At 34.3% G+C, this 12,954-nt stretch overlaps 1 protein-coding gene across 3 annotated transcripts in view; it reads left to right on the forward strand.

Moving 5' to 3' along the window:
- The window catches only part of LOC100150834 (Y+L amino acid transporter 2), a 34,429-nt gene that overhangs the window by 13,641 nt on the left and 7,834 nt on the right, over nucleotides 1-12,954 (forward strand). For 2 of the 3 annotated variants that reach the window (XM_087240449.1, XM_087240450.1), the window contains 7 exons: nucleotides 1,376-1,501; nucleotides 2,310-2,454; nucleotides 5,949-6,072; nucleotides 6,181-6,284; nucleotides 6,367-6,463; nucleotides 10,833-10,982; nucleotides 12,117-12,300. In XM_087240449.1, the coding sequence (XP_087096575.1) occupies nucleotides 1,376-1,501; nucleotides 2,310-2,454; nucleotides 5,949-6,072; nucleotides 6,181-6,284; nucleotides 6,367-6,463; nucleotides 10,833-10,982; nucleotides 12,117-12,300 (930 nt within the window). The remainder of the gene's footprint in view (nucleotides 1-1,375; nucleotides 1,502-2,309; nucleotides 2,455-5,948; nucleotides 6,073-6,180; nucleotides 6,285-6,366; nucleotides 6,464-10,832; nucleotides 10,983-12,116; nucleotides 12,301-12,954) is intronic. The other variant, XM_087240451.1, reaches the window with a different exon arrangement.

The raw sequence follows: 12,954 nt of genomic DNA on the forward strand, positions 1-12,954 counted from the left end.
CTTTAGATCTGTGACTCAGTGCAAGCCAACACATATCAGTGATTCAGCATCTACATTTAATAATGTTAAAGAGGTTTAATATGTATTAATTAGATTATAAACTTTATCATTTTGTCGGTGTGCAGTGAGTGCTCTATTTTGTGCTTCTGAATGGCTGTATTTAAATTTTTGTGGTGTTTTGTTTGGTGCAAACAGCCAAATTGCTTATCACTGCAAATCTCATCACGTAGCGTGTTGTCAGGACACAGGGTTACAATGTAACCTGTTCACCTAATGTTTACGCTCGTAATATTTATATTATTTGCTAATTAAAAACCTCATGTTGAACTCTAGAGGTTCCATTTCGGTTGCATTTCGGTTGCGATGCACACTTTGAGATCCTTCCTGACTGAATAAATGAAATACTCGGTTTTCCACCAACGCAACCCAGAGTTTGGGCTGAAATACAATTGTGGGATGAAATATAATAGCTAAGCTAGCATTCGGTAGTTTAAAAGAACCAAAACAAAGACAGACGTTTTGGCATTTTTAAAGCAGAATATCTGACTTCAGTATTGTTTTTCAGAAAATCAAGAATGTTCACTTGGCATGTTTCTTCAATATCTGCAACACATGGCATTTCTGTGCTTTAGAAGAGACAAAAACTTCCAAACAGCACCATTAATTCCTGTTGTCTCAAAACAAATCAATTGTGTGGAACCCAAAATTATTTACAGTGTAATTAATTCACACACACACACACACACACACACACATATATACACACACATATATATATATATATATATATATATATATATATATATATATATATATATATATATATATATATATATATATATATATATATATATATATAAATGAGCAAAATCACACAAGTAGCAGTGCGATATGGCTGTATATCGGCACTGGTGGGAGGCGTGCGTTGGCAGGAGGCCACAAGCTGAGTGCCTTAGTGGCCCCACCAGTGCCGATATACAGCCATATAGCACTGCGTTTATACAACAGTTTGATGGCATAATAGTGTATATAAAAACAAAATCAAATATGGAAAGTCTCAAAAACCCTTTTGAGGAACTACTTTCTTCCGCGTTGGATTCAAATCATAAGCTGACAGTTAAACAGCTGAGCAAGCATCTTTTAAACTTTAGATATGTAGTGTCTGCTTTCTGCTGGCTGTATGTGGGTGGAGTAATACACAAAGGGTAAAGAGGCTGTACGGGTGCTGATATTACTTAAATATATCACAGCTATCAGCCAATCAGATTTGAGAACCAGACAGAACCCGGCATTTTTTACAGTGTATTGTCAAATTTGTTTACACTCCTTCGGCTCATTTTAAAATGTGCTTAATCTGTTCCTCCTCTTTCCACAGGTATTCTGATCTTCATAAACTGTGCTTACGTAAAGTGGGGCACTTTGGTTCAGGATGTTTTCACATACGCCAAAATCATGTCTCTGCTCCTCGTCATCACTGTGGGCATCATTAAGATCATTAACGGTAACAAAGCAACTCCAATGTCATGGATGTAACATTTGCACAATCTTACAACAGAAACTCACATAGAAAGTCTATGTTAACATTATATTGAAACATCTGATCATATTTTCCAAACCCACTAAGTTATTGGATCAGAGATATATCAATATGTAAACTTTTTTTTATACTTTAAATGAGGATAATAACCATGCGTTATAGATGAGACCTAAAAAGCTAGCGAGTTTATAGTATACAACATACTTTGTAGAAATTCTGTGAATTAAACTGAGCAATCCAAAAGAATTAATGCTAATGAAAAGGATAAGAGTTAGCTCACTATAGACCAAAAATGATTTTATTTTTTTTACGTTAATGAGGAAAAAGCTTTGTTATGAATGTTACACTTCTCTGTCATGGATTTGACACCTCTCCTCTCAGTGACAGGTGTGACATTGGCACTTGTGTGACTTTGGTAAATCAAATAGTTTGAAAATATCGGCAAAGACATTTCTGAGTTTTTTAGTACTGTAAAACACAAGCCTACACAAAAAAAACGTAAAAGGCTTTCATTATTATGGTGAAAATTTACTTTTTTTTTGTCATGGAAAGTTTTACATTTGCATTTAATTGCTTAACACTGATCATATTCAGGCAGATTTGTTACAGTAAATGACATTGGGATTGCATGAACAAGGAAGTACTTCTCAATCATTGCTCAGGTTGCACCTAAAAAGCTTTTGATGTTTGTATAGACTAATACCTAAATGATCTCAGGTTGTTTCTTCTGCTGAGTTGTGTAATTTTCCCTCTTTTTTCATGTGCACAACAGGAGAAACAAAAAACTTAAATAATGCATTCGAGGGCTCCTCGACTGAGGCGGGCAGCATTGCTCTGGCTCTTTATTCAGCGCTGTTCTCCTACTCAGGCTGGGACACGCTCAACTTTGTTACAGAGGAGATCAAGAATCCTGAGAGGTGCCATTTTTACATTTTCATGCTTTAAGGGAATTTTGACCCAATAATGAAAATTATTTCATTGTTTACTTATCCTTGATTTGATTCAAATCAGTTAGAATTGTTTTCTTCCATTGAACACAAAAGAAGATACTTTGAAGAATGCTGGGAACTGTTCATTTCTAAAGTAGGAAAAACAAATACTTTGGTCAATGGTTCAACACTCTTCAACATACATTTTTTTGTTCAACAGAACAAACAACTCAAACTGATTTGTAAAGAAATCAAGGGAATAAGTAAATGGTGGCAAAAGTTAAAATTTTGGGAGAATTATCCATTTTTACTGGATATTGTCACATTAGCATATAAAAACATTTGAAGAGTTCAGATGCAAAAAAACTCTAAATGCCATCTGAATTTTATTCTAAAGTGAGGATTTTTCTCAAGCTCCTGTGTGTATGTTCAGTAAATCCACTTTTATGTCAATAAATAAGTTTTTTGCATTGCCTTTAAAGTGAAATAGCTGAACAAAAATATTGGAGGCTGAGAAAAATGCTAATTTTAAAAGAAAATTTAAGACAGCACGAGGATTTTGCATGTGAACTCTTCATTTTTTTAACAAACTCTTTTTTTGTGTGTGTTAAATCATTAATCATCAGTGATTTGAACTGATGAATCAGTGATGAATGGGGAGGGGGGGTAATTACATTGGAATAAATTGGAAAAATCAAGAAAAGCATAAAAACTATCACATTTAGTTGAAACTGTGTAGTTTGTCATTTTTTTTTTTCATTAACTAAGGTCTTTGGTGACCAAACTGTTATATTAATCTATATATATATATATATATATATATATATATATATATATATATATATATATATATATATATATATATATATATATATATATATATATATATATTGGTTTAATAAAACTGTTTAAATGCACCCCATATTTTTGGCTATATTCACTGTGAAATAGATTAAAAAAATATTTAATTTCAAAAGACAGTGTACTGATTTATGCTGAGCACTATATAGAAAATCCAGCTTTGACTAGTGGTTGTACTGTATGTGCTTTCATAGCACAGACAATACAGTAGCATCTACAGTAGCAACAACGCAAGTCAAGTTCTTTCAGTCATCAGCTACAACTACGGTATTTAAGGGTCAAAGTAGGTGTAGATCATTGTGACAGATGATCTGTCTTATAAATATAAGTGATTTATGTGTTTCTAAAGTGTTGCACTTTAATGTGTTGGCTCCTTTAAGAATGCACTCCTCATTAGTTATGCATGAGGAACATACCACGAGGTTGTATGTTATAGCATGTTCCGGTTAACAAGTGCGCTGTTTATAAAGTACAATCTTTACATGAAGGTGGACGTGTGTTAATTCCTCAGAGGATCGGTTCACAACAGTAGGCATTGATTAGGGAATGCCAAGACCACAGTCTGGCATTTTGCAAATTCATTCAAAACCTTGACAGGTTTGTGCATGAATTAAGAAGTAAGGAATTACCTTGCTTCAAGCTGCTTTGAATCAATTCTTTCTTATAAAAAACAGCAACTCCATTTTTACTCCATTTTGATTATTGAATCTTTTCAAATCTTTCAAAGTATGGCAACGTTATTATACTAAATTATTATTATTATTCATTCATTTTCTTTTCGGCTTCGTCCCTTTAATAATCCTGGGTCGCCACAGCAGAATGAACCGCCAACTTATCCAGCATATGTTTTATGCAACGGATGCCCTTCCAGCTGCAACTCATCTCTGGGAAACATCCATACACACATTCACACTCATACACTACGGACAATTTAGCCTCCCCAATTAACCTGTACCGAATGTCTTTTGGACTGTGGGGGAAACCGGAGCACCCGGAGGAAACCCACGCGAACACAGGGAGAACATGCTAACTCTACACAGAAACACCAACTGACCCAGCCGAGGCTTGAACCAACAACCTTCTTGCTGTGAGGCGACAGCACTACCTACTGCGCCACTGCGTCGCCAGTTTTTCAGCTTAGTCCCTTTATTAATCTGGGGTCGGCACAGCTGAATGAACCGCCAACTTATCCAGCATATGTTTTACGCAGCGGATGCCCTTCCAGCTGCAACCCATCACAGGGAAACACCCATACACTCTCATTCACACACTTATGCTGTACTGCGGACAATTTTAGCTTACCCAATTCACCTGTACCGCATGTCTTCGAAATTGTGGGGGAAACCGGAGCACCCGGAGGAAACCCACACGAACGCAGGGAGAACATGCAAACTCTACACAGAAATGCCAACTGACCCTGCCGAGGCTCGAACCAGAGACCTTCACTACCTACTGCGCCACCGCGTCTCCCCATTATTATTATTATTATTATTATTATTATTATTATTATTATTATTATTATTATTATTATCATTATTTATTATTATTATTATTAAATTCTGTGATGGCATATTAGGGACACATAACATTTTTACAATAGCTAAAGCGAATAGCAACATTCTTAAGCTTATTTCTTCCTCTGCGTTTACATATTTATCTATTTACTTAGCTGACAGGACTTTCCAAATACTCTAGTTTTTAAAGTGCTACTTCGCCAAACATATAAGTAGATATGTAAGATATGATATATAAGATATGTAGATATATAAGAATGTTGGAAACCACTAGGTAGAGATCTGCGCGGGACTAAATTTTGAATCCCGCTCCTGCCCGCACCCACCAGGTTTTAGCCCGAACCCCGCCACCCACGCATATATTAACCATTTGTTGTCCGGCTGCCCGACCCTCCTCGTTTTCTACCCGCCGCACCTGATCCCGCTAAAGGGGGGGGGACAAAACCGAAAATCACCCAGCTATACAGTCCAGACAGCCTATAACAAGCTGTCTGTACAAACACAAACACACACAGCACCAAGCACACACACACAGACAAAGCTCTCTCTCTCTCATTCGCGCGCGCACTAACACACACACACATAAGCACCAAGCGCACACACACAGGCAAAGCTCTCTCTCTCATTCGCGCGTGCACACACACACACACACACACACACACACACACACACACACACACAGCAAAAAACAAGCTAAACACAATATCACACAATATTTCATTTACACACATACATACGCGTGCTCGCTCGGGAGTCAGCAGCGATATTGCTAGACAGCCCGCTCCCGTCCCAAATTAAACCCGTTACCGACCGCTCCCGCGATTTATTTGGAAATTTATTCCCGTGCCGCAGAAATCTGGTCGGGTCCCGCGACGCCCGCGGGACAGCCGCAGGAATGCAGACCTCTACCACTAGGCATTGACTTTCATAGAATTTGTTTCCCCGTCTATTCATGTCAACGGTTACATGTTATCAACATATTCAACATATTCAAAAATATAATCTTTTGTTAAAACTCAAATTGACAGATCAATGGTGAGCAAATGATGACAGAATTGTAGTTTTTGGGTGAGCTATTCTTTAAATGTTCTCCTTGATCATTGACAGGAATCTCCCCATCGCTATAGCCGTCTCCATGCCAATCGTGACCATCATCTACCTGCTGACCAATGTGGCGTACTACGCAGTTCTGGACATGCCTTCTTTCATGGGTAGTGATGCAGTGGCTGTAGTAAGAGTCTTTCAGAGTATCAAATATGCAGTGTTTATTCTGTATGCGTTCAGTGTATTTACTGCACAGCCATTTAATTAAACCTTCAGCTTGTGTCCCAATCTGTAGACATTTGGAAATCAAGTGCTTGGGCCTATAAATTGGATCGTCCCAATCGCCGTGGCCATGTCTTGCTATGGAGGACTCAACGCTTCCATCATTGCCGCCTCCAGGTAATGTTCTGGTTCAGTTTTAATCGATGAAGGCTTTCAAATGTTGATATTTGCGTCTTGTATGTTCTAATCTGGGTGTTAGGTTGTTTTTTGTTGGGGCGAGAGAAGGCCACCTTCCCATCAGCTTAAGTCTGATCCACACTGAGCGGTACACTCCTGTACCAGCACTCCTTTTCAATGTAAGTGTCTTTTTTAAAGAGTTGTAATTGGTTTATATTATCCACGATGATACAAATAGTTGGTAGAGTTAGCATGACATGGTGTTAGCATGACATGGTGTTTGCGCATGGACCGTCGAAGTCTCCCTTTGCATTGAACTTTGAGCATATTACATTCAGAGATGTTGTTTATACACATCAACTTAAGTTTAAAATATGATATCATGGTGGACCACCCTTTTAAAAGATACTATTATCAGAAATATGTTTCTAATAAAATAACAGGAACACTTGGAATTACATTGTGTTGTTTAAGTGTTCCCTTTATTTTTTGAGCAGTTTGAACAAACAGCAAAATACTTTTTGTAAGTGTGCTATGGATGTAAACATTCTTCAGAATATCTTGTTTTGTGCTGTTCAATAGAAGATAAAAAAAAAGAAATGAATGTGTGAGTTCACATGAGTGTGTGGAAATGATGAGGTCATTTTTATACAGGTCTGCCATGCGTGAGAGTCACACAGTTGTGTATTCTCACGCTCTCACACCACACGTCCATTTTCTCACGCAGAAAAATCAGCCCTACAAAATATTTCTTCCCAGCTGTATTTGATGAATAACAATAAATAAATAAATAAATCAATAAACACTATCTTCACAGTGTCTTTAATAATGTGAACCGGACTTAAGGTCATTACCTCAAAATGTTTTCATAAAAAAATAAGTCTTAACGATATTATTTCACATTTATTTTGGTCTCGCTAATATAATCTGCACTTTTGGATTAATGTTGAAGTTTGATTGCTCATAATATTTTAAAAACTTTTGCGTTTATAAACTTTATGCTATTATTATGTACATTTTACATACACAAATACACTCTCTTCATGGTGCTAGAAAAAAAGAGATAAAAATAATTAATTTAAAGTTATTAAAAAAAATTATTTTGTTAATAACTAAATTAGAAAAAAGTATAATATATTTTTATGTATATTAATAATAATGTCACCTCTGCTTTTTATTGTTTTTATTTATTTAATTTTTCTTTTCTCTTTGTCTTTCTCTTCTTGTTAAGGAATGTGAAGTGAGTTTCTTGTGTAATGAAACTGCACATGAATATAAATGTGTATAAATATAAACAAGTGAGTTTTTTTGTTTAACCCTTTTAACTGCACCACCAATAAAAAAATGTTTGGATTGCATTTCTCAACTCCTAATGTCACTAGTTAACACACTCATTGCATTTTTGTTTCAAAACATCCTCTAATTTCTAAAATATCAGCCTCTGCAAATGTTTGATATGTCGGTAAAAGCACCGGAATTAATACATATACTATGAAAAATCTGAAAATATGAAGTGTAAGACCAAAACATAATCAAAATAAAACATTTTTGAAAACTTATATATGCCATATTCTCATTTAACATGTTTTCTTGTTTCATTTTACAATAAAACCAAAATCAAGTGTAGTATTGCAACAGGATTATATTTGTTTGATCATTTTGTAAATCAACAACAACGCTGCGTGTGTAAATTATTAATTAAAACAGTCATTAGCCAAACAGTCAGAGATTAAAATTATAAAAGTGATGACTAAGACAGTTAATACATGCTCCTTCTTTAACATTATTGCATAAAATGTTAGTATACATGGATTTTTCTGTACTAAAAGTGCGTCTAATAACTTTTGTTTATATATATATATATATATATATATATATATATATATATATATATATATATATATATATATATATATATATATATATATATATATATATATAATTGTATGTACAGTATATGATATATGTCCCAACCTCTTTTTTATTATTATATTATCTTTAATTTAAATGTTCTTTTCTCTTTGAATTCTTGTTAAGGAACATGAAGTGAGTTTGTTGTATAATGATTTTTGTAAATGATCTTAGCATATCCCTCCAGCTGTTTTTAAAGTGTTTTCCCGTTTCATTCAAAATCGATTTCTGTTATTTATAATAATAATAATAATAATAATAATAATAATAATAATAATATATTAATATATATATTTGTAAATAAATAGGGGCGGGGCATAAATTCTCACTCCAAGTTAGAACCGGCTACCCTTCAGGCGCATTAAATGTGCAACTGCGCCCTCGTCAGGTCAGATGATAAACAGTGTTTGTATGTTTGTTTTGTTTTTTGCTTTAACAAGAACCATCATGTACAGCTTCATTAACTCTTTGACTGCCCGCTCTAGCTAATAGTTGGACCATGTTTTAACTGTTTTTATTAGTGACTGTTAAAGTCATTTAAAGAATGACAGTTTTAATTAATGGTTTACACACAGCCTTGTTGGTTTACAAAGAATAACAATAATAACTTTTATTTTGGTTTTATTGTAAACTTAAGAAAAAAAGAAAACATGTTAAATGAGAATCACCGAAGGCATTTCTCGTAAAGAGGAGGGTTGTAACCCTGGTGTCCTGGACAAATTCCCTCTCTGCCTTTAACCATCATGGCCTCCCAATCATCCCTATCTGCTGAATTGGCTCTATCACTGTCACTGGTGGTGTGGGGAAACCCCCCTCCTGATTGTGAAGCGCTTTGGGTGTATGGCCATACACAATAAATGCGCTATATAAATACACATTACATTACATCACATGGCATATATTAGTGTTTAAAAATGTTTAATTTTGATTATGTTTTTAAATAAATTGGTCTTACACTACATATTTTCAGATTTTTTTTTTATAGTAAATGTATTTATTTCTGTACTTTTACCATAAACTGACATCTCAACCATTTGGTAGAGGTTGATATTTTAGTAATTTTTGGATGTGTTGACAAAAAAAAGTGAAAGTAGTGACACTGGGATTTTTAGTTAGTTAACATTAGTTTTCTTGGTGGGGCAGTTAAAGGGTTAAACAACAAACTCAACACATTCCTTAATAATAATAAAAAGGAGGAGAGGGGACATTATTATCAATATACATACAAATATGTATCTTTTTTAATTGAGATATTAACAAAAGTTATTAAATGGACTCTTAGTACAGAAATATTATATTTTATAAACATTTAAATCTCTTTTTTTTCTATTCACATATTTTCTGGAAATGTTTAAAAATTCAGGCATTTTGAAATTCCTAAATGTTTAGAAAATATATTCCATATCCCCATCAATTTTTCTTTCTCAACTCTATACTTAGGCCTAAAAAATCCTATGTTACAAGAAAAATCTGACAAAAAAAAAAAAACTGCTGAAAATTTTGCTGATAGCCTGTAAAAAAGCTATAACCAAAAAAATGGTTACAGCTTGAAATACCTCAAATTAGTGACTGGTTTGACATAATTTATGAAATCTGTAAGATGGAGAGGCTAACAATGAACCATCGTTTACAGACTGAGGTGTTTAATGAGACATGGAGAAAATGGGTAGAATTTATTCTGCCATTAAGACCAGATTTATTATAGAATGAATGAATAGTTAGAAAGACGTGAAATTTATTTTGTTTATTTTGTGTATTATTTCTAGTAATAAAAGAAAACATAACAGAAAGATAGAAAGAAGAACACTAGCTATTTTAAATATTATACATTTAAGATCCTAAAAGTAGCATCGTCGTAGTTCCATATGTACATAGTTTAGGTAATTAAAAAAACTGGGTGCTACAATATGACAAAAAAGTACACAATTGAAAGGCAACAAGTTAATTTTATCTGTTTCTTTTTGATGATATACAAAACAATTAAGTGTATTGATTTTCTTGTTTCTTATAATGTCCTTAAATCATTAATGTAACTTCCATTTTCATTAATTGAATTTTTTGTATTTTATCATTTTATTTATTTCTACAATTTTGGGAATCCAATCTTTGATTGTTTTGTGAATACATTGTGGAAAACCAGATCTGTATGTGAATTTGGAAACTGCAATGAAAAACTAAATGAAAAAAAAATCTCTTTTTTTCTAGCACTATGAAGAGAGCAAACTTGTATTTGAGTATGTGAAATGTACATAATCATAGCATAAAGTTTATACTGAAACCAGCAACTTTTAAAGATCGATCCTTAACATAATCAGGTTTATAAGAGAAGGAAAAGGTTTTTAAAATAATATGAGCAATCAAAGGTTCAACATTAATCCAAAAATGCAGATTATATTAGCAAAACTTAACTCAAAATTAATTAGAAATAGTTTTATTAAAGCATTGAAAAAAACATCTCTTTAGCCTAAAATCTTTGAGGTAATGACCTTCAGTCCAGTTTACATTATTGAAGATATTGTTCCAGTAAAAAAAAAAACACAAGGCATAGACATATTTTCTTTTAAGATTAAAGATCTCATTTTGTCATCGTAAGACTTACATACACAGAAATTGTGTTTGTATGTGTTTGTGCTGCAGTGTGTGATGGGTCTGGTCTTCCTGTGTGTGGAGGACGTGTTTCAACTCATCAACTACTTCAGCTTCAGTTACTGGCTGTTTGTGGGTCTGTCAGTGGCCGGACTCATTTACCTACGCATCACACAGCCTGACAGACACAGACCCGTCAAGGTGACTCCTCCAGCCATCAATGGACCCGTTTCACATTTTCGGGTTTATCAATATTTTATTTTCAATAACAATATCTGTAAATAAATGAAAAATAAAACAAAAAGATTTTAGGTTAAGTACTTATCAAATAATGAACCTTAACATGAACCTTATTGTAAAGTGTTACCGATATATTTTACAGTGCAGAGCGCAGTGAATGGGAGAGTACAACAAATGTATATTTTTTACAATCCTATTTGCTGAAATAATAGAAGAAAAACTCCAGGATGGTGTTATCAAGAGCGTCAGAGAAAGGAAAAAAAATTGTGCAAGACTGATAACGGCAACCAGGAGAGAAAACAACGACAAATTTACTGTTAAACTGCATTAGAAACCCTTTAAGCGTTAATTCGTTTTTTGTAATTTGGTGCAAGAATGATATAATACATATGTAAATACCAGTGTTGGGGAGTAACTAGTTACATGTAACGGCGTTACGTAATTTAATTACAAAATAAAAGTAACAGTAATTCGTTACAGTTACTGAGAAACAATGTTAAATTACAGTTACTTGTGAAAATGTTTACGATTACAAATGGGTTACATTCTAAAAATTTTCTTTAAAAATCTGGGATATGTTGAATATTAATCTGTTGCTTTGCCTGTTTTTGATATGCACGAGGCCTTATGCTAAGGCCATTTATTAAAGCGCTGCTATTCTGATGCTTTTGATTTGCGGCGCACCCACAGGCATAAATCCCGGAGGGAACATGTCCTCCGTATAAATGCTTGAAAATGATTTAGTTGAAAATGTACATTAGAAACTTAAAAGTGATCAAAAAGTAATCAAATGTAATTCGTTACTTTACTTTTATAAAGTAATCGAAAAGTAGTGTAACTTATCACATTTTAAATAGGGTCATTTGTAATCTGTAATCTATTACATTTCCAGAGTAACCTCCCCAACACTGGTAAATACATATGAATGCTCATATGTTGTTGTTTTTTTTTATTAAAAACTTTCAAGGATTTAAAATGCTGATGACCTTTAAACGCATAATACCAGTTTTGTGAAAAGGGTCTGTATTCATATCTGCTAATTTGTTAGAATCCAAACCATCTGCCATTCTTACATGTTTCTTTTTCCTCCATCAGCTCAGCTTGTTTTTCCCATTCGTCTACTGCCTGTGCAGCGTGTTCCTGGTGATCGTTCCCCTGTACAGCGACACCATCAACTCTCTCATAGGAATCGCCATCGCACTGTCCGGAGTGCCTGTTTATTACCTGTGCGTCTACCTGCCCAAAGAGAAAAGGCCGAAATGGATCGGGAAACTAAATGGTAAGGGATAATCGTGTTACATATTCAACTGAGAGGATTGAACTTAACTTGGATAGGCTGATCAAGTTAAAGGTGCTGTATGTAAGTGTTTGACTCTGCTAAAGCATAGAAAATACCTTAATATGTTTGCAGATATTTAAGAAATATGCTAAGTGAACATTCTTGTTTATCTAAATAACAATGCCTAATTCAGATATTCTGCTTTGAAAATATGCGTTACATGCCGGAACATCGGTCTTTGTTTTGGTCATTCAACCTGCCCGATGCCAGGCACCCCGGGTTGCTTTGGTAGAAAACAGCGTATTTCAATCATTCAGTCAGGAAGGCTCTTAAAGTGTGCGTCCGTGACCCAATGTGACCTCTGGTGGACAGTAGCAGACTCATAAATGTGACGCAGATTCAGAGTTCCACATGAACTTTTGAAGTGGTTATTAATTAGCTAATAACATAAATATACAAACGTTATGTAAGGAGAGAAGGTTGTATATTGTAACCCCCGTGTCCTGACAACATGTGAGAAGATCTGAAGTGATAAGAAATTGGTCTGTTTGCACCAGACGAAACACGACAGAAATTTAAACAAAGCCTTTCAGAAGCACTGAATAGTGCACTTACTGCACTCCAACGAAATGGTGAGGTTTATAATCAAATTAA

Source organism: Danio rerio, chromosome 2 (assembly GCF_052040795.2).
Source record: "Danio rerio strain M-AB ecotype USA chromosome 2, GRCz13ab, whole genome shotgun sequence".
Classification (NCBI taxonomy): Eukaryota; Metazoa; Chordata; class Actinopteri; order Cypriniformes; family Danionidae; genus Danio; species Danio rerio.